This window comes from Muscardinus avellanarius (assembly GCF_963383645.1).
Source record: "Muscardinus avellanarius genome assembly, chromosome: 11".
Lineage (NCBI taxonomy): Eukaryota > Metazoa > Chordata > Mammalia > Rodentia > Gliridae > Muscardinus > Muscardinus avellanarius.
In genome coordinates, this window is record NC_137797.1 from 8,436,815 (window position 1) to 8,458,614 (window position 21,800).

Below are 21,800 nucleotides of genomic sequence, written 5' to 3' on the forward strand. Positions count from 1 at the left end.
TACTAAGTTGAGGAGGGCCTCACAAAGTACCTGAGGTTAGCCTCAAAAACCTACAATCCTCCTATCTCAGCCTCTCAAGTACTGGAATTATGTGCACAGTACCACACCCAGCTTTTTTTTTTTTTTTTTTACTTTTTTTTTTATTGGTGCACTGTATTCATACATCATAAAGGGATAAAAAAAAAAAAAAAACTTTTGTAGACATACATGCACACATCACCCAACTAGCCCCTACCTGATTCCCACCCCATTCCCTCCCATCCCTCCTTCCCATGCTTGGCTTAGTGGTTGACATCTAGTATTATAGCAATTTATCCAAAATTAAAAATGATAATCTCGGCCGGGCGTGGTGGCACACGCTTGTAATCCCCGCGCTTGGGAGGCAGAGACAGGAGGATCGCGCAGGTTCGAAGCCAGCCGCACGCGCTGGCTTAGGAGACCCTGTTTCTAAATAAAAATATAAAAATAGGTCTGGGAGTGTAGCCCAGAGGTAGAAGGGCTTCCAGGAACCCCAGTACCACAAAAAAAAAAAAAAAAAAAGATAATCTCACAGAACAGTTTCATTTGTCTGATACCAAGCTTTTGATGACTTAAAGATAACATTTCAATATTTCTTTTTGCTTTCTTTCTTACCAGAGAATTTTTTTTTTTAGGTGAAACTACCATACATTTATTTATTTATTTTTCAGAAAAAAATCTATCCTAATATGGAATATGGACTCTAGATACCCAAAACGATCTCGAAAAAGAACAAAGCTAGAAGATGTATATTTTCTGATTTCAAACCTTATAAAGCTACAATAATTGAAACAGTGTAGTACTGTTATAAAGGCAGATATATAAACCATTGGAGTTAAATAAAAGCCTAGAGCTAAATTCTTCCCTATATTGTCAAGTTATTTTTGATAAGGTTTCCACAAACATTTGGTGGCGGAATAATAATCTTTTGACTAAATATTGTTGAAAAATAATAATTACATGAAAAAGAATAAAATTGGACCCTTACCTAACACCATATACAAATATTAACTCAAAATAGATAAAAGACCTAAATATAAATCTTAAGACTATAAACTTTTAGAAGAAAATCTGGGTCATAAAACCTCACAACATTGAAAATTGGCAGTGATTTCTTGGATATGATTTCAATGGCACAGGCAACAAAAGGGTAAACAAACTCCCTAAAAATTAAAAAAATATCGTATATCCAAAGAATGTAAACAGAGTTAAAAGTTACTGATAGAATGGGATAAAATACTTCCAAATGCTATATCTGAAGGTATATTAATATTCCAACTAGAAATCCTAAAAATTAGCAACAATAAAAGCAAACAATACAATTTAGAGATGTGTAAAAGACTAACATAAATAATGAATCTCCAAAGATAACCAATCTTAGTTGTCTGTTGGATGGAAACTCTTGTTTCTCTGGTTCTGGTGTGTTACCTATTTCTTCTTTGTAGTTAATCTCTTTGAGTATTTTCTCTAGCGCTGGTTTTGAAGACATAAATTCCTTCAGTTTCTGTTTGTCATGGAAGCTTCTTATTTCCCCATCTAATTTGATAGAAAGTTTTGCTGGGTAGAAAATTTTTGGCTGGAAGTTGTTTTCTTTCAGAGTTTGGAATATGTTACTCCAAGCTCTTCTGGCTCTCATGACTTGGTTTGGGAAGTCTGGAGTAATTCTAATTGGTTTGCCTCTGAATGTCACTTGGCCCTTTGTTTTTGTGGCCCTTTGTTTTTGTCCCACCCGGCTGTTCCACAGCGGCTCACCTCGGCTTGCTGTCCGCCGCTCCTCTCTGGAGCCTGGTGGGCTGTTGAGTGCATTGGTCTGGTGCCATCCGGTGAACTCGCCGCTGCCACCAGCAGTAAGGCGCTGCTACCGCGTCCTCGGGCGTGAGGCTAGTGTATCTCCTCTGTGGCTCTGAGCTCCGTTCTGAGTCCTCCTCCTCTCTGGGGCCTGGTGCTGCAAGGAAAGATGGCGCCCGCCGCTCCGTACCGCGGATCTGGCTGCAGCACTGCAGTCTGGTTTCTTTCTGGTGTCCCATTTTTCCAGCCCTCTTTTTCTCTGTCCCTTGTAATTACATTTTTTGTTTCTCTGCTGATGGTGTTTTCTGACTTTGAAAGGCGCTGATTTTGTAGTAATAAAGATTGGCTGTTAGCGGGGCTTGTAAGCCCTGCTTTTCTCCGTCGCCATCTTCCCAGAAGTCCCCACACCCAGCTTTATGGAAAAAATTTGAGGTCTAGGTAGATGTGTTCTCTTCTATCAAAGTTCTGAGCCAACTCAGTGATCATTTTAAACTCACAGAATGTTTTTGGTTTTGTTTTTTGTCTTAACTACACAGGTGTTGTAGGATCCCTAATGAAAGGCTGGGTCATGTTTTTGTCTTTTCAGGAGAGTTGAGTTTTCTTTTTTTTTTTTTAACTCTATTTGACTGTCCCTTTGTGGGACAGGTTAATTAGTTTAGTATTATTCCCTGTGCAAGCATTATTAGTCCAAATTTTATTTTTTTTTCTTTTTTGCGGGTCTGGGAATGGAACCCAGGGGCATTCAACCTCTGAGCTACACCCCCTGCCCTATTTTTTTTTTTTTTTATTCTTTATTTTGAAACCGGGTCTCACTGAGTTGCAAGGGCCTCACTAAGTCGCCAAGGCTGTCCGCGAACCGCGATCCTCCAGTCTCAGCCTCCTGAATGCTGGGATTACAAGCGTGCGCCACCACACCCGGCATTATTAATCCAAATTTATTTTTGATAGTATCTGGTTAGATGACATTCATTCTTGTCCTCTGGATCTACATACTTGTGTCTGGTGTGTCCTGTATTACATTCAAAAACAAAGTTGCACGATCCCTTTGACACCTGCCACAAAGGTGAGAGCTGAGAGAGCACTTAACTCCCTCTGAAGTTCAGCCCTCATTTATTCTTTTTTTTTTTGGCGGGTCTAGAGATGGAACCCAGTGGTATTTGACTTCTGAGCTTTACCCCCCTGCCCTTTATTTTATTCTTTAATTTGAAACACGGTCTCACTAAGTTGTGGAGGGCCTCACGAAGTAGCTGAGGCTGTCCGCAAATCACAATCCTCTGGTCTCAGCCTCCCGAATGCTGGGATTGCAAGTGTGCACCACCACGCCCGGCTCCTCATTTATTTATTTATTTATTTATTTATTTATTTATTTATTTATTTATTTTGGTGGTACTGGGGTTGGAACCCAGGGACTTTCTACCTCCGAGCTATACTCCCAGACCTATTTTATACTTTATTTGGAAACAGGGTCTCACTAAGTAGCTGAGGCTGGCTTCGAACCTGTGTGATCCTCCTGTCTCAGCTTCCCAAGTGCAGATTACAAGTGTGCGCCACCATGCCCGACTTCCTCATTTGTTCTTGATCTTTGAAGATTTCTACCTTCTTAAGCTCGGCGTGGTGGTGCACGCTTGTAATCCCAGCATTTGGGAGGCTGAGACAGGTGGATCACGGTTCGAGGACGGCCTCAACTACTTAGTGAGACCCTTTTCAACTCGGTTAGACCCTGTTTCCAAATAAAGACTAAAAATAGGGCTGGGGGTGTAGCTTGGAGGTAGAATGCCCCTGGGTTCCATCCCTAGTACAGCAAAAAAAGAAAAGAAAAATTTCTACCTTCTTAGGTCAAAGATAGGTTGGGTTCTTTAAGGCTTATTTAGGAAATTATGTATACCACATTGCCATAAACAAGTATTTTTTTAAGGTTTATTTTTAAAGTCACTCTGACACTGTATAGAATGTCTTACTATCTGGTAAAGTGGTTCTATTTTTAGTTCTAGGGGCATACTGCCTCTGCTATACCCCCAGCCCTTTTTACTTTTTTTTTTTTTTTTTTTGTGTGTGTGTGTGTGTGTGTGTGTGTGTGTGTGTGTGTGTGTGTGTGTGTGTGTGGTGGTACTGGGATGGAAACTGGGGACATTCTACTTCTGAGCTGTTCCCCCAGCCCTATTTTTTATTTTTTATTTTTTTTTGGTGGTGGTACAGGGGTAGAACCCAGGGGCTTTCTACCTCCAGGGTACACTCCAAGACCTATTTTTATTTGGAAACAGGGTCTCGCTAAGTTGCTGAGACCCTCACCAAGTAGCTGAGGCTGGCTTTGAGCCTGCGCAATCCTCCTGTCTCAGCCTTCCAAGTACTGGAATTACAAGCGTGTGCCACCATTCCTGGCTCTTTATTTTTTTGTTTTGAAACAAGGTCTCACTAGGTTAAGGAATGTCTTACTGTGTGCTGAGGCTGATCTTGAAATTGTGATCTTCCTGTCTCAGCCTCCCAAGTACTAGGATTATAAGTGTATCCCATCACACTCGTGTGTGTGTGTGTGTGTGTGTGTGTGTGTGTGTGTGTGTGTGTGTGTGTGTTATTAGTAATGGAACCCTGGGCATTTTACCTTTAAGCTATACCTCCGCCCTATTTTTTATTCTTTATTTTGAAACAAGGTCTCACTTAGTTGCAAAGGGCCTCACTAAGTAGAACCCTCCCCCCCTTGTGTCTCACCCTCCCAAATGCCGAGATTACAAGCGTGTGCCACCACACTTTTTCTATATTTTGAAATAAAATCTTGGTAAGTTGCTGAGGCTGGCATGGAACCTGTGATCTGTGATCCTCTTTCTGCAGCCTCCCAAATTCTGGGATTACAGGCATGTGTCACCACTCCTACCTCTTTCCAAATCTTTTTTTTTTTCTTCTTTTTAATGAAGTTGCTGGTACTTCGAGTTACTGTGTTTTTTTTGTTTTGGTTTGTTTTTTTTTTGTTGTTTTTGTTTTGTTTTGTTTTTTGGTGGTACTGGGGATGGAACCCAGGGGCCTTCTACCTCCCAGACCTATTTTATATTTTTTATTTGGAAACAGGGTCTCTTAAGCCAGCTGAAGCTAGCTTCAAACCATCCCAATCCTCCTGTCTCAGCCTCCCAAGGGTGGGGATTATAAGCCTGTGTCACCACACCGGCTTATTGTTTTTTTGTTTTTGTTTTTGTTTTGTTTCTGTTTTTTTCCCTAGTCCTGGGGATTGAACTACCATCTGTTCTACTTCAGAGCTACACCCAAGCCCTTTATATATATATATTTTTTTTTTTTAATTAATTTTTTTTTTTTTTGCGGTACTGGGGATGGAACCCAGGGGCATTCTACCACTGAGCTACATCCCCAGCCCTATTTTTTATTCTTTATTTTGAAAACAGGGTCTCACTGAGTTGCAAAGGGCCGTACTAAGTAGGCTAAGTAGGCTGAGGCTGTCTGCGAACCATAATCCTCCTGTCTCAGCCTCCCAAATGCTGGGATTACAAGCATGTGTCACCATACCCAGCGGTTCAATACTTTTTTTTTTCTCTCAGTACTTGGTTGAAACCTGAACATTCTACCTCCAAGCTATACCCTCAGCCCTCTTTTTTATTATTTATTTTGAAACAGGGTCTCTAAGTAGCGAAGGCTGTTGTTCACAAACCACGATATTCCTGTTTCAGCCTCCCAAATGCCGGGATTACAAGCGTGTGCCACCACATCCTGCTCTGTTCAATACATTTTTATGGGCATAAAATAATAAGATCTCTCCTCAGGATTAAAGCTTCAAAAGAAGAACTTATTTATACCCTTTGTGAGGAGATTGACTTTAGAATTTATGTGTACCTATGAAGGAGGTGGTGAAACTAAATCAGAACAACATGCTCTGATTGGGATAGAGCAAAGCAGGTTTCATGTTTAGGAAAGAGTGTAGGGAGTGAAATTTGTTTAGTATTAAAATCTAAATCTTATTCCATATTTCTCCCTAATCAGTCAGTTATCCTCTTTGCTCTTTTGGAGCCTAAAAAAGAAAAATGAAAATTGGTTTATAACTGCCTCATCTCTAACATGGTTCAAAATGCTTCCTTTTCTTGCTTTCTCTACTACTTCTCAGATAACGGAGGAGATGATGGATCAAGCAAATGAAAAGAAAGGGGCTGCCATTGACGCCCTAAATGATGGTGAGTAGTATTTTTTTCTCCTTACTGAACTATTTGTGTGAATATTCTCTACTGCAGTGATTTTTTAAAATACCTTTTGTGTATGTGTGTTTGGTAGTGCGGGTGGAAACTTTATTTATTTATTTATTTACTTATTTATTTGCGGTACTGGGGATGGAACCCGGGGTCATTCTACCTCTGAGCTATACTCCCAGCCCTTTTTTTTTTTGCTGGTACTGGGGTTCCTGGAAACCCTTCTACCTCTGGGCTACACTCCCAGACCTATTTTATACTTTTTATTTGGAAACGGGGTCTCTTAAGCCAGTGTGGCTGGCTTTAAACCTGCGTGATCCTCCTGTCTCCACCTCCCAAGCACCAGGATTATAAGCGTGCGCCACCACGCCCAGCGCCAGCCCTATTTTTTATTCTTTATTTTGAAACAGGGTCTCACTGAGTTGCAGAGGGCCTCACTAAGTAGCTGAGGCTGGCTGCGAACTGGGATCCTCCTGTCTCAGTCTCCCGAATGCTGGGATTACAAGCATGTGCCACCACGTCTGGCTCCTATTTTATACTTTATTTGGAAATAGGGTCTCACTAAATTGGTGAGATCCTCACTAAATAGTTGAGCCTGGCTTCGAACCTCTGTGATCCTTCTGTTTCAGCCTCCCAAGCGCGGGGGATTACAAGTGTGCGCCACCATGCCCAGCTAAATATCTTTTTAATACTTTAATTGATGCAATGTAATTGCATCACAGTATGACTGAAAGTGATTCAAACATACATGCACACATCACTTAAATTATTTCCCTTTGCATGCCCTCCCACACCACTTCTTCATTTCACATGTTAATGAGACTGGTAGTGAAACCTTGTGTGGATATCACCCTACTTTAATTGTTTTCTTCCCAGCCCTTGTTTTTCCTTGCCAACTTCCTCTTCCAATGCCTTCCACTATTCTGTTTGTTGTTCTCATTTAACTGATGTCCTTTTGCTTGTTTCTACATATGAGTGAAAACACAGAACCTATAACTTTCTGAATCTGGCAGATCTCACTTTGTTTAATATTCTCTGGTTCTTTCCAGTTGTACATAATCTTGTTCTCTGTGGCTGAGGAAAATTCCATTTTGTGTATATACACATTTATTATCCATGCATCTGTTTATGGATGCTTAGGTTTCATAATTTGGCTTTGTGAATTGTGCTGCTATAAGCATAGGTATACATTTATCACTATAGTATCCTAATATCATTCCTTTGAAAGGAAACTTAGGAGTGGTATAGCTGGGTCATATGGTGGTTCCATTCCTGATCATTTGAGGAACCTCCATACAGGTCTCCATAGTGGTTATATTAATATACAATCCCACGACAATGTAGAAGAATTCTTATTTCCCCACATCCTTGCCAGCATTTATTATTTTTTGTACTCTTCAATGATCACTATTCTAATTAGATAGAATCTCAGCATGGTTTTGATTTGCAATTCCCAGATTGTTGATTATGTTGAACATTTTTTCATATATTTGTTGACTATTTGTATTTTTTAAAGTGTATTTATTTATTTATTTTGGTGGTACTGGGGTTCCTGGAAGCCCTTCTACCTCCGGGCTACACTCCCAGACCTATTTTTATATTTTTATTTGGAAACAGGGTCTCCTAAGCCAGCATGCGCGGCTGTCTTCGAACCAGCACGATCCTCCTGCCTCTGCCTCCCAAACGCGGGGATTACAAGCTTGTGCCACCACGCCCAGCCCTCAGCTCTATTTTTAATTCTCTATCTTGAAACAGGGTCTCACTGAGTTGCAGAGGGCCTCACTAAGTAGCTGAGGCTGTCGGTGAACCGTGATTCTCCTCTCTCAGTCCCCTATAGTAGCCTTTTTTTTTTTTTATGGTACTGGAAGTGGAACCCAGGGGCTTTTCTACCTCTGGGTTATACTCCTAGACTTATTTTATACTTTATTTGGAAACAGGATCTCACTAAGTTGCTGAGAGCCTCACTAAGTAGCTGAGGCTGACTTCCAACCTGTGTGATCCTCTTGTCTCAGCCTTCCAAGCGCTGGGATTACAAGGGTGCATCACCACGCCCGGCAGCCCATTTTTTTATTATTATTTTTTTTAGTGGTACTGGGGTTCCTGGAATCCCTTCTACCTCTGGGTTACACTCCCAGACCTGTTTTTATATTTTTATTTGGAAACAGGGTCTCTTAAGCCAGCAAGGCTGGCTTCGAACCAGCGTGATCCTCCAGTCTCAGCCTCCCAAGCACAGGGATTACAAGTGTGTACCACCATGCCTAGCGCTAATTGTTTTTTTTTTGTTTTGTTTTGTTTTGTTGTTTTGGTTCTTTATGTTTTGGACATTAGTATTCTATGAGAAGAGTAGCTGGCAAAGATTTATTCCTAGTCCGTAGGCTCTCTTTTCAGATTGTTGATTGTATCCTTTGCTCCCCACATGCTTTTTAATTTCATGGCATCTCATTTATTGACTCTCGATTTTATTTCCTGAGTTTTGAGCATCTTGTTGAGAAAGTGTCTATGAGTGCTTGTATGTTGGAGAGTGGTCCTTTGCTTTATTCTCATAATTGCAAAGTTTCTGATTTAATTGGTAGGTCTTTGATCCATCCTGAATTCACTTTTGTGCAGGGTGAAAAGTAGGGAGTGATTCTGAAATGGTGGAAAAATTGAAGGGTACTTAAATTTATTATTCTACTGGAGAAGATAGTGTGCTATTATCCAGCCAACCATCCCTTCCTCATTGATTAAAAAATGCAGGATTCATTTAGTCTCAGTTTGTCATGGTGCCTGGACAGGTCCTTATCTGACTCCATTTCTGCTTTCCTGCGGGCATCATGGTGTTTATGTTTATCTGCTAAGAAGAAGCTTTCAAGCCGGGCGTAGTGGTGCACACTTATAATCCCAGCATTTGGGAAGTAGACACCAGAGAATCAGGGTTCTCGGATAGCTTCAGCTACTTAGTGAGGCCCTATGCAACTTAATGAGACCCTGTTTCAAACTAAAGAATAAAAAAAATAGGGCTGGGAATGTAGCTTGGAGGTCAAATTCCCCTGGGTTCCATCCCCAGACCTGCCCCCCCCCCCAAAAAAAAAAAAAAAAAAAAGAAGAAGCTTTCAAAATTTGAAGGGCCCCCAAACAGGAGACGGCCTTTAACTCTTTAGTGTGTGGTACTGAGGATTGAACCTAGGTACCTTATATCTATCTCCAAGCTGGACTCCCAGACCTATTTTATTTTTATTTTTAAATAGGGTCTTGCTAGGTTGATGAGAGTCTCACTACTTGCTGTCCTCCAACCTACAGTACTCCTGTCTCAGCCTCCCATGTACTGAAATTACAGGTGTGTGCTACTGCACCCAACTGACCCTTAACTTTTTATGTAGTAACATTCATACGGTCTTGTTTTACTCCCTTCATTTGAGGGCTTTTTCAGAAAATCCTGTCAATGGGAGAGTGCAGATGGTATTAAATATAATATTTGATATAATGTTTGATTCATAAAAACAAGTCATTTGGGTATGTAACCATTCTTTAAAACGTCTTAATAACTGATGTGTCACAATGTTGTGTTTAATTAGATGCTTTCACAGTGCTTACATGTATTTGGACTTCATGCATAAAGACAAAGAGCCAGTTCTGTATACAATTTAGACACTAGTATTTGTCTGTGTATTCATTTATTTATTGTGGATCTGGCAATCAAACACAAGGTCTCATACTTGGTAGGGAAGTCCTCTACTACTGAGCTGTAAACCCCTTCCTCAACACTAGTCTTTTTACTGAATGTTATAAGGCTTATTGGGAGCCAAGCATGGTGGTGCAGACCTGCAATCCTCATATTTGGAAAGGATGATTGCAAGTTTGTGGCCAGCCTTAGCAACTTTGCAGGGCCCTCAGCAACTTTGTGAGACCCTGTTTTCCCCACCCAAAATAGGGATAGGGATGTAGCTCAGGAATAAACTGACCCCGGTTTCAATTCCCAGTCCCACATACATAAAAAAGACTTAATTGGATAAGGATCAAAATATTTTATCAATAATTTTGTCCTCTGAATACTTCTGAACTTTTATTTCAATTTAGGTGAACTACAGAAAGCCATTGACTTGTTCACAGATGCCATCAAGCTGAACCCTCGCTTGGCTATTCTCTATGCCAAGAGAGCCAGGTGAGACTGTAGGAGAGCACCCTGGTGCATCGCTTTTGCTCAGTTGTTCAAGTAGAATAGTTTCTGTGATAATCCCAGAGGTCTTTTTGTTTCAAATGAATGTTCTTAACATATCACTCTTATTTTTTAGTGTCTTCATCAAACTACAGAAGCCAAATGCTGCCATTCGAGATTGTGACAGAGCCATTGACATAAATCCTGATTCAGCTCAGCCTTACAAGTGGCGAGGGAAAGCACATAGGTAAATTATATGATTCATTACTTTCAGAACTCCTTAAGTTTAAATCTGGTATTTTAATATGCTTTATCTAAATTTTTATTTTACTATTTCCAAAGAAAGCCACTGTTTGCAATTATTTCTTTAACCATACATAAGGATTTTTTCCCCTCCACAAAATTACAGGTAAAGAGCTGGGCGTGGTGGCGCACACTTGTAGCATTTGGGAGGCGGAGATAGGAGGATCTGGTTTAAGAGACCCTTTTTAAAAAAAAAATAGGCCTGGGAGTGTAGCCCGGAAATAGAAGGGCTTCCAGGAACCCCAGTATCACCCCCCCAAAAAAAGAAATACAGGTAAAGAGAGAATAGCCTTAAGTTAGTGTCCTTGGCTGCACTTGGTGGCACACACCTGCAACACGTGAGGCTGGGACTGGAGGATCACAGTTTGCAGCCGGCCTGAGCAGCTCAGAAAGGCCTTCTGTAACTTAGTGAGACCCTGTCTTAAATAAAATAAATGGGGTTGGGAGTGCAGCTTAGAGGCAGAATGCCCCTGTGTTCACTCCCTAGTATCATATACACATATCATTCACAAATTTTTTTCAGTCTGTAACTGTAACATTGTGCAGACATATATTACAGAAGGAATACACTGTCCTGAAACTACTTTACTCATTAATTGCCTTGACAAAATCAGGAAAATATCCAGATTAATAATAATTTTTGGTGTTAAAACCTAATTTTATACAGATGAGTATTTGTGTCTGGGGGAAGAGATAGCCAGTGGCATGGGCATCTTCCATGTGTTGGAAAGTGCTACACCCTGTGTGTGGATGCAGATGAGGAGGGATGTTCTTGACAGAACTGTAATGGGTGACTTAATGTAGTTATTTTATTTTATTTTATTTTTTGTGGTACTGGGGGTGGAACCCATAGGATTTCAACCTACTGGCTATACTCCCAGACCTGTTTTATGTTTTATTTGGAAACAGGGTCTCACTAAGTAGCTGAGGCTGGCTTCAAACCTGTGTGATCCTCCTGTCTCAGTCTCCCAAGGGCAGGGATTACAAGTGTGCGCCACCACACCCCGGCCAAGCCCTGTGGTGCTGCATGCTTCTAATTCCAGTACTTGGGAGGCTGAGACAGGAGGATCACAGTTTCATGGCCATAGCCTTAGCTACTTTAGTTAGCCCCTCCACAACTTAGTGAGACTCTTTCAAAATAAAGACTAGAAGGGCGTGGTGACGCACACTTGTAATCCTCCTGCTTGGGAGGCAGAGACAGGAGGATCCGCAGGTTTGAAGCCAGTCTTGTTGGCTTAAGAGACCCTGTCCCCCCCCCCCCAAAAAAAAAAAGGTCAGGGAATGTAGCCCAGAGGTAAAAGGGCTTTTAGGAACCCCAGTACTCCCCCCCCAAAAAAAAGGACTAAAATAGGGCTCAGTGTATAGCTTGGAGGTAGAATGCTCCCGAGTCCCGTGCCCATTACCACAATAAATAAATATTAATGAATACATAATAAGAAAAGCTGAAAAAATCCTATTAATATTACTTGTGTTTGGAAAAGTAGCTGAGGCTGGCTGCGAACCTGCAATCCTTCTGTCTCCGCCTCTGAAATACTGGGATTACAAGTGTGCGCCAACATGCCCAGCTCTAGTAGTTCCTGTTGAAGTCCCAGTACTCTTCATACATTTTTTGGATTTCTGGCATAAGATGTTATGGGCTCATCTTACACTTTGCGTGTTGCAGTCTTAGAATAAATCATTTGTCCAAGAAATCACTGTTCCTTTTAGTGTAAATTAATGATTTGTACAGTAGAAGGTATTTCTTGCTTCTGGTTGCCATTACTTTGTTTTGGGGGGGGGCGATTCCTTAAGATTTAACTCAGGAGCAGCCTACTTTTTAAGTTTGAAACGGGATCTCACTAAGTTGCAGAGTGTCTCACTAAATAGCTGAGGCTCTCCTAGAACCTGTGATCCTCCTGTCTCAGCCAGCATACACATCTCATTTCATTTTAACTAATAGAGCTCAGAAAATAAAACATTGAAAATCATTTTAATGGAAAAAAAACTCATGAAATTGAGTTTATGCTGTGTCCAGTTAAATTTTAACTTTTTTTCTAGTTTTTTTGTTGTTGTGTGTGTTTTACATTTTCTACACTCAAAATCTTTGTTCCTAATAATACATATATTGGTGTAAGTGTACAATATAAATAAAATTATTTCATAATTATGTATTAAAAATGATATATTCCATAAGTTGGGTGTTATAGCGCTCACTTGTAATCCCAGCATTCAGGAGGCTGAGACAGGAAGATTGCGGTTTGCGTATAGCCTGAGCTACTTAGGCTCTCCATAACTGCTTCGAAATAAAGAATAAAAAATAGGGCAGGGGGTGTAGCTTGGAGGTCAAATGCCCCTGGGTTTGTTCCATCCCCCACCCTCAAAAATATATATGTGTCCCACTTAAAATATGTAGTCAAAATAACCATTAAATTGTTTGAAAGCCGGGTGTGGTGGTGCACGCTTGTAATCCCAATTCTTGGGAGGCTGAGACAGGAGAATTTGGGCTCCAGGACAGCCTCAGCTACTTGGTGAGACCCTCTGCAATTTAGTGCGATCCTGTTCTAAGATAAAGAATAAAAAGCTGGGTGTGGTGGCACATGCTTGTAATCCCAGCATTTGGGAGGCTGAGACAGAAGGAGCCTTAGCTACTTAGTGAGGCCCTTTGCAACTCAGTGAGACCCTGTTTCAAAAATAAAGAATAATTAATAGTGCTGAGGGTAGAATGCCTCTGGGTTCAATCTTCAGTACCACCAAAACAATAACAAAAACCCCAAAATAAAGCATAAAAATCTAGCTGATGGTATACCTTGGAGGTAAAATGCCCCTGGGTTCAATCCCTAGTACCACAAACACACACAAAAGAAATTACTTGAATTTCTTTTCTGTTTGTAGTTGTGAGTATAATGCATGGTTAACTTTTGTGTGTGTGGGGGGGTACTGGGGTTCCTGGAAACCCTTCTCTCTCCGGGTTACACTCCCAGACCTATTTTTTACATTTTTTTTAAAATTTGGAAACAGGGTCTTCTAAGCCAGCAAGGCTGGCTTTGAACCTGCGCGATCCTCCTGTCTCCACCTCCCAAGCCCAGGGATTACAAGCGTGCACCACCACGCCCGTCTTCATGGTTAACTTCAGAGTTAAGGTCTGCTTCTTTTCATCTTTCCTGATTTCATTTATTTAATTTACTTATTTGTGACCCTAGGGATTGAACCCAGATCTTCCCACATGCAGGCAAGAGTTTTACCATTGAGCTGTATCCCCAGCCCTGTTTTTTGTTGTTTTGTTTTGTTTTGTTTTGTTGCCCTGCTGGAGATTGACTATGGGGCCAATTTTGCAGTTGCCATAGAGGAAATTTAAACTCCTGAAGGTTTTAGAGTTAAGCAACATGATATAAACATGGCATTTAATTGGTTGATGAAAATTACATATTATTAATATTTAACTCTTAGGGCTCTTCTATTACAATCCTTTTTGTGTGTGTGTGGCAGTGGGGACTGAACCAAGGAGCACATTACTTCCGAGCTACATCTCAGCCCTTTTTTGCAGTTCTAGAAATGGAATCCAGGGGCATTTTACCTCTGAGCTACACCCCCCAGCCCTATTTTTAAAAATTATTTATTTATTTACTTATTTATTTATTTGCAGTATTGGGGATGGAACTCAGGGGCATTTTACCTCTGAGCTACATCCCCAGCCCTTTTTTTTTTTTTTTTTTAATTCTTTATTTTGAAACAGAGTCTCATTGAGTTTCAAAGGGCCTTACTAAGTAGCTGAGGCTGTCTGGGAACTGCGATCCTCCAGTCTCAGCCTCCCAAATGTTGGAATTATAGGCATGCACCACCACGCCCGTTTACCAGCCCTGTTTTATTTTTATTTTAAAACAGTCTTAGCCGGGCGTGGTGGCGCACGCCTGTAATCCCCGCGCTTGGGAGGCAGAGACAGGAGGATCGCGCGGGTTCGAAGCCAGCCGCGTGTGCTGGCTTAGGAGACCCTGTTTCCAAATTTAAAAAATGTAAAAATAGGTCTGGGAGTGTAGCCCGGAGGTAGAAGGGCTTCCAGGAACCCCAGTACCACCAAAAAAAAAAAAAAAAAAAAAAGATAAAAAAAAAAAACAGTCTCATTAGGTTGCTGAAAATCACTTATTTGTGAAGCTGGTCTTGAACCTGTGATTGTCCTTTCTCAGCCTTCCAAATATTGGGATTGCAAGGGTGTACCACCACATTTGGTCTAAAATCCCCTTTTTTATAAGGAAGAAAGCATTATGCTGAATAGAGTAAATATGTATCAAAGGTTCTTATCATGAGTTTAAATCTGTTTCAGACTTCTGGGCCATTGGGAAGAAGCAGCCCATGATCTCGCCCTTGCCTGTAAACTGGATTATGATGAGGATGCTAGTGCAATGCTGAAAGAAGTCCAGCCGAGGGTATGTTAAAGTAGAAGCAGTGAAGGTCGTCATGATTCCATGCTCTACTACCTTGGCCCCAGCAGCCATATTTACTTTGAAAAGAGGAACACCTGAAAGTTAAAATTTGTAATCACCGAAGTTTTTGCTCAACTCTGGAAATCTTAGTAGGTCTTCATGCTTTTACTTTTAAGCCGTATTAGAGCAAACTCGATTCCTTTGTAAGACTACAGTGGAATTAAAACCAGAAAAACAGAAATGGAAAGGGTAGGTTTATAGCAAAGAAAAAAATGGAAAATCTACAGAATGTCACTCAAGATCATGTCTGATCTGCCCTTTGAACCATAGGTGTATAAAGCCATCTTTTTTTTTTTTCCTCATATTGGGGATGGAGCCCATGGGTATTCTATCTCTGAGCTACGCCTTCAGCCTGATTTTATTTTTATTTTGAAACAGGATCTCACTAGGTTGATGAGAGTCTCACTACTTGTTGAGGCTGTTTTTGAACCTGTGATCCTCCTAGCTCAGCCTCCCAAGTACTGGGATCACAGGTCTATACTACTACACTAGGCTTATAAAGTCGCTTTTTTTTTTTTTTTTTTTTTTGCATAACTGGGTATGAACCCAGGGGCATTCTGCCTCCAAGCTACACTCCCCAGCCCTTTTATTTTTATTCTTTTTTTTTTTTTTTTTGGTGGTACTGGGGTTCCTGGAAGCCCTTCTACCTTGGGGCTATACTCCCAGACCTATTTTTATACTTTATTTGGAAACAGAGTCTCTTAAGCCATCATGCTAGTGATCCTCCTGGCTTATTCTTTATTTTGAAACAAGGTTTCACTAAGTTGTAGAGGACCTCACCAAGTAACTGATGGCTGGCTGCAAACCTGAGATCCTCTTGTGTCTCCCTAGTATGTGTGCCACCACACCCAGCTATACAAGCCACTTTTTTTTATTTTTTTGTTGCTGGAGATTGAGCCCAGGGGCATTCTACCTCTGACCTACATCTCCAGCCCTTTTTTTTTTGTGTGTGTGTGTGTGTGTGTGTGTGTGTGTGTGTGTGTGTGTGTGTATGTGTGTGGTATTGGGGTTCCTGGATGCCTTCTACCTCTGGGGTACACTCCCAGATCTATTTTTTATATTTTTATTTAGAAACAGGGTCTCTTAAGCCAGCAAGGCTGGCTAGGAACCTGCGCTATCCTCCTGCCTCCACCTCTCAAGTGCAGGGATTACAAGCATACGCCACCACACCTGGTTTTCTTGTTTATTTTATTTTATTTTTTTTTGTGAAGATTTAAAGAAGTTTATTAGAAAGATAGAAATTCAGACTGGCATGGAAGGGTGACTCGAAATGAACACACCCTTTCTTGTTTATTTTGAAACAGGGTCTGAGTTGCAAAGGGCCTCACTAAGTAGCTGAGGCTGTCCGTGAACCAGCCATTCTGTCTCAGCTCCCAAATGCTGGGATTCCAAATGTGAGCCACCATGCCAGGCTCCAACCTATTGATTTTTTTTTCTTAAATAACAGGGCTAACTCAGCAAAGTTATGTTTGAAATTTTAGAAAATAAGTTTTTTGGGTATATAACTCAGTGGTAGGACACTTGCCTAGAATGCACATGGCCCTGGATTTATTCACCAGCACCTCAAAAAAGAAACATACTCTCAGCCTTAGAACACAAGGTTCTTAAAAATATTTGTATAGAAGCTAGAATAAAATTGAATAAAAATACCTTTTTACTTATTCTTTAAATAAATAATAGATGCAAAACATCTGTTACTGTTTACTACAAGCTGGTACACATTTTTACATATAATATCCTTTTTAGTCACTAAAGCAATTTAATAAAATTAAATATTTTTCTCTTTTTTGTGGTTTTGGGGATCAGATACAGGGCCTTGTATGTGCTAAGCATGTACCCTACAGCTGAGTTACATTCTTGGCCCCTCCCATGTTTATGAATGAAAAAACTTGAATATAGTAAAAACTATGGTGAGCACCTGGTTTGTGTGTTCCTAATCTGTCTTCACATAGTACGCATCATTAATGATGATTTTCCTACTGCACCCATTTGTAATTTCTGAAGCCTCGATGCTATGATACATGAAGCAAGAGTTGTTCTGCAATTTGAAACCTATATGTTATCTTTGAGTCACATGTTTGAGATCATAACATTTCTAATAACTGCTCTATTTTATGGTGTTTCTTCTAGTTAAGGCTGATCTTGTTAAAGCCTGAGTTTGTTAGGTCTTTTTCTATAAATCAGTCATTTTTCAGAATTGTATGTTGAATAATTCTTCACAATAAAGATAATAAAGAATACTGTTTATGATGACTTTATCCAACATTTGGACCAGACTGACATTTCTATGGCTCTTAATTTTTAGGCCCAGAAAATTGCTGAACATCGGAGGAAGTATGAGCGGAAACGTGAAGAGCGAGAGATCAAAGAAAGAATAGAAAGGGTTAAAAAGGCTAGAGAAGAACACGAGCGAGCCCAGAGGGTAATGTCTTTAACACTAAGTCAGGAGCACAGAACACAGTAGATGTGCGCTTTAAGATACCGGCCTAACTCCTGCCTCCTGTCTATGTTGCTAGCTGCACTTCTAGAGGACAGCAATCCTTAAAAGGACACTCCTTTCATTTTGTCTACTTTGTGAGGATGTTTTTATACTTTTTTTCTTTTTTGTTACTGGAGTTTTAACCCAGGGGCAACTCTGAGCTAACACCCCCAGCCCTTTTTAGTTTTTATTTTGCCACATAGTCTTTATAAGTTGCTGAGGGTGTAGCTAAGGTGAACCTCAAACCTACAATCCTCCTGCCTCAATTTCTAAGTACTTACAGGTATGTGCAAACATGCCGGGCTTTCTTCTTTGCATTCTTAGTGAACTTGTATTTCTTTTTTCTTTCCTTTTTTTTTTTTTTTTTTTTCTTTTTTCCCCCTGTGGTACTGGGAATGGAACCCAGGGGGATTTTACCTCTGAGCTACACCACCAGCCCTATTTTTTTTTTTTTTTTCTGGTGGTACTGGGGTTCCTAGAAACCCTTCTACCTCTGGGCTACACTCCCAGACCTATTTTTATATTTTTATTTGGAAACAAGGGTGTCTCAAGCTAGTGAGGCTGGCTCTGCCTCCCAAGCACGGGGATTACAAGCGTGCTCCACCATGCCCGGCTGTTCTTTATTTTTTGAAACAGGGTCTCATTGAGTTGCAAAGGGCTCACTAAATAGCTAAGGCTGTATGTGAACTGCGATCCTCCTGTCTCAGCCTCTCAATGCTAGGATTATAAGCTTCGACACCATGTCTGGCTTGTGATTTCACCAATTTATAGTCTTGTTTATCCTTTTCAAAAACCTGAAATTTGAAGCCGGGTGTGGTCGCTCACGCTTGTAAACCCAGTACATGGGAGGCTGAGAAAGAGTGGCACAGATTCAAAGCCAACCTCAGCTACTTAGTGAAGCCCTCTCCTACTTAGTGAGACCCTGTTTCTTAATAAAGTATAAAATAGGTCTGGGAGTATAGCCTAGAGGTAGAAAAGCCCCTGGGTTCTACCCCTAATACCACTAAAAACAAAAAAAAACAAGAAATTTTGAGCTGAAGATGAAGCTCAGTGGTAGCTAGCACTGAAAAATAAATTTGTAGATCAGAAGTTTTTCCTTGACAAGTGATTAAAATTTGACTTTCTGTTTTTGTATTTTCAGAATTTGGGATTAAACCTAGGGCCATTCTCCCTCTAAGCTACACCCACAGCACTAATTTCTATTCTTTATTTTAATATAGGGTCTCATTAAGTTGCAGAGGGCCTCACTTAAGTATCTGAGGCTGGTGGTGAGCCCGCAGTGCTCTTGTCTTAGCCTCCCAAGTACAGGAATTACAAGCATGTGCCACCATGCCCAGCTCAACTGTATTGTTTTTTGTGTGTGTGAAAGGGGTGTGGGTGGTACTGGGGATCGAACACGGGCATTCTATCTCTGAGCTATACCCCTAGCCCTACTTTTTATTTTTTATTTTGAAACAGAGTCTCAATAAATTGCAGAGGGCCTCACTAAGTAGTAGCTGAGGCAGTCCTCAAACCAGCCATCCTCCTGTCTCAGCCTCTCAAGTACTGGGACACCAAGCCTGGCTTCTATTCCTTTTTTTTTTTTTTTTTTGTGGGTCTGGGGTTGGGACCTAGGGGCATTTGACCTCGGAATTACACCCTGCCCTATTTTTTATTCTTTATTTTAACTAGCTGAGGCTGTCCACAAACTGCTATCCTCTAGTTTCAGCCTCGGAAATGCTGGGATTACATGCGTGCATCACCATGCCCAGCTTCTGTTTTTCTTTAGAGTTCTTTTTGAGAATGCTTTTCCTGGTTTAGTGTTTTATTATTTCTCCTGGTCTCTGGATTCATAGCTTGCTTTTTTTTTTTTTTTTTAACTCTAGATGTTTGAGTTACAAAGTCTTAACAAAAATTTAGAGCAAAAATTATTAATAATTTATCCACAATATTGTTGCTGTTTTTCTAATGGTACAAAAAAGGAAAAAGTTTGTCATTTTTTAAGTCGTCTACTGGTTTATTTCATAATTTTTCTGTGAAACTTGAATGGATTATGTTAGGATTAGACCGCATACTTTTTTCCTTCATATAATTTAATTTCATATAATTTTCCTTTTTCTATTAAAGGAAGAAGAAGCCAGACGACAAGCAGGAGCTCAGTATGGCTCTTTTCCAGGTAAATTTGAAGAAAAGTTAAAACTATGCCATAAATAAGATGCCTACTTATTTGGGGGCTTTCAGGTGTGTGAACACCTGTGTGTAAATAGAATATGACTAATTTTTAGTATCATTAGTTCCTGGAACATTAAGAATGTTAACTTCTAGAAAGTTTCATTCTCATTAAAAATTTTCTTTGTAAAAACACAATTTATGTTTTCTTCACAATTTGGGTGCTTTTTGAAAATAGGTAACATTTATTGAGATCTGAGAGCATTATGTTAAGTAATTTATTGTGATGTAACTAAATATTTTTGAAGTAGTATAGTAGAATTTTCTTCTCTTATACAGTGATAATCATGAAGATTATATAAAAACACTTTTATCATAGCTATTTGTCAGGCTTAGGAAGGAACCAGCTTTGGCAACTTGGTGAGACACTTTCTCAACATAAAATTAAAAGGGGTTAGGGATATATTTCAGCTACTAAGATGTCCAAGGTCCTGGATTTAGTTCCCAGTAGTATGGTTGAGGTGGGAGTTATGTTTTAAGTTCAGTCTAAAAATAACACATTTCTTCTCTTTCTGGTTGTTGTTGATCAGAACTTCATCATTTGGTCTATGTCTATACTTAATTTGTGATAGGATTTGTAAAAGTTAAGTTTTTGTGTGTGGTAGTGTGGGGGGGGGGCTTTTCTGCCAGGGGCTTTTCTGCCTCTGGGCTATACTCCCAGACCTATTTTATACTTTTTTTGGCAACAGGGTCTCATTAAGTTGTTGAGAGCCTCCCTAAGTAGCTAAGGCTGGCTTTGAACCTGTGGGATCCTCCTTTGTCAGCCTCCAAAGCCCTGGGATTACAAGCATGCGCCACCACGCCCAGCTATAAAAGTTAACTTTAAGTGTAAACTTGACTGGGCTATGGGGTGCCCAGATAGTTGGCAAACAAATGTTACACATTAGAGTGTGTGTGTGTGTGTGTGTGTGTGTGTGTGTGTGTGTGTGTGTATACATGTACATGTATATGTATATATGTACATATATTAAGGAGATTGTGTATATTATATGTATCACTACATATGGGATACATGTATGTATGTATGTATGTATGTATCTCTACATAAGGTAGGTAGGCCTTATTCAATTGTCAGGAGGTCTGAATGAAACAAAAATGCTGACTTACCTGAACAAGAAAGAATTACACCCAGAGGTGGTGGTCCACGCTTGTTTGTAATCCCAGTACTTGGAAGGCTGAGACAAGAAGTTCATGGGCAGCCTCAGCTTCTTAGTGAGACCCTCCAGAACTTAATGAGATCTTGTTTCAAAATAAAGAATAAAAATAGGGCTGAGAGTGTAGCTTGGAAGTAGCATGTCCATGGCTCCGATACCCAGAATTGGAAGAGGAAAAAAAAAACAAAACACAATTACCAGAAGTATAAGTGCACATACAACCTGGGCGTTGTAGCACACTTCTAATCCCTGTACTTGATGAGGCTCTGTTTCAGATTTTTTTTTTTTTTTTTTTGGGTGGTACTGGGGTTCCTGGAAGCCCTTCTACCTCCGAGCTACACTCCCAGACCTATTTTATACTTTTTTATATTTGCAAACAGGGTCTCTTAAGCCAGCGCGGCCCTCCTGTCTCCACCGCCCAAGCCGCGAGGATTACAAGCATGCACTACCATGCCCAGCATCTGTTTCAGAATTTAAAAAGTAAAATAGAGCTGGAGGTGTAGCTCAGAGGCCGAATGCCCTGAGTTTAAGCCTTAGCTCAAAAAACAAAAATACCCCAAAGTGCAAATCCAGAGATTTTGCTTCTCTCTGCAGTTCAAATCGTATCTGTAGAGTTGTATGCATGGTACTATGGATTGAACCCAGGGGCATTTTACTTCTCAGATACTCCTGAAGACCTTTTTATTTTTGAAAGTCTGGTTAAGTTATGGTGCATTGGCCTTGAACCTATAATCCTCCTGTCTTGGCCTCCCAAGTACTGAGGTTTCAGGTATGTATCCTCGTATGTATTTTAGATAGTTGAGTGGATATATTTAAAACTAAACTGATAGCTGGGCGTGGTGGCACACGCTTGTAATTCCTGCGCTTGGGAAGCAGAGACAGGAGGATGGCACAGGTTCAAACCCAGCCTTGCTGGCTTAAGAGACTCTCTTTCCAAATAAAAAGTATAAAATCAAGATTCAATAGTTAATTGAATCATTTGATGACATGGGCCGTGTACAGTGGCAGAACTCTATAATCCCAGCAATTCTAGAGCTGAGGCAGGAGGATCTCAGTTTAAGGTGAGCTTGTCTCAAA

General features: G+C 40.4%; 1 protein-coding gene across 2 annotated transcripts in view; it reads left to right on the forward strand.

Moving 5' to 3' along the window:
* The window catches only part of ST13 (ST13 Hsp70 interacting protein), a gene marked incomplete at its 3' end in the record, with an annotated part of 45,586 nt that overhangs the window by 18,482 nt on the left and 5,304 nt on the right, over positions 1-21,800 (forward strand). For both annotated transcript variants that reach the window (XM_080705286.1, XM_080705287.1), the window contains exons 5-10: positions 5,909-5,975; positions 10,044-10,128; positions 10,259-10,369; positions 14,723-14,825; positions 17,188-17,304; positions 19,468-19,516. In XM_080705286.1, the coding sequence (XP_080561412.1) occupies positions 5,909-5,975; positions 10,044-10,128; positions 10,259-10,369; positions 14,723-14,825; positions 17,188-17,304; positions 19,468-19,516 (532 nt within the window). The remainder of the gene's footprint in view (positions 1-5,908; positions 5,976-10,043; positions 10,129-10,258; positions 10,370-14,722; positions 14,826-17,187; positions 17,305-19,467; positions 19,517-21,800) is intronic.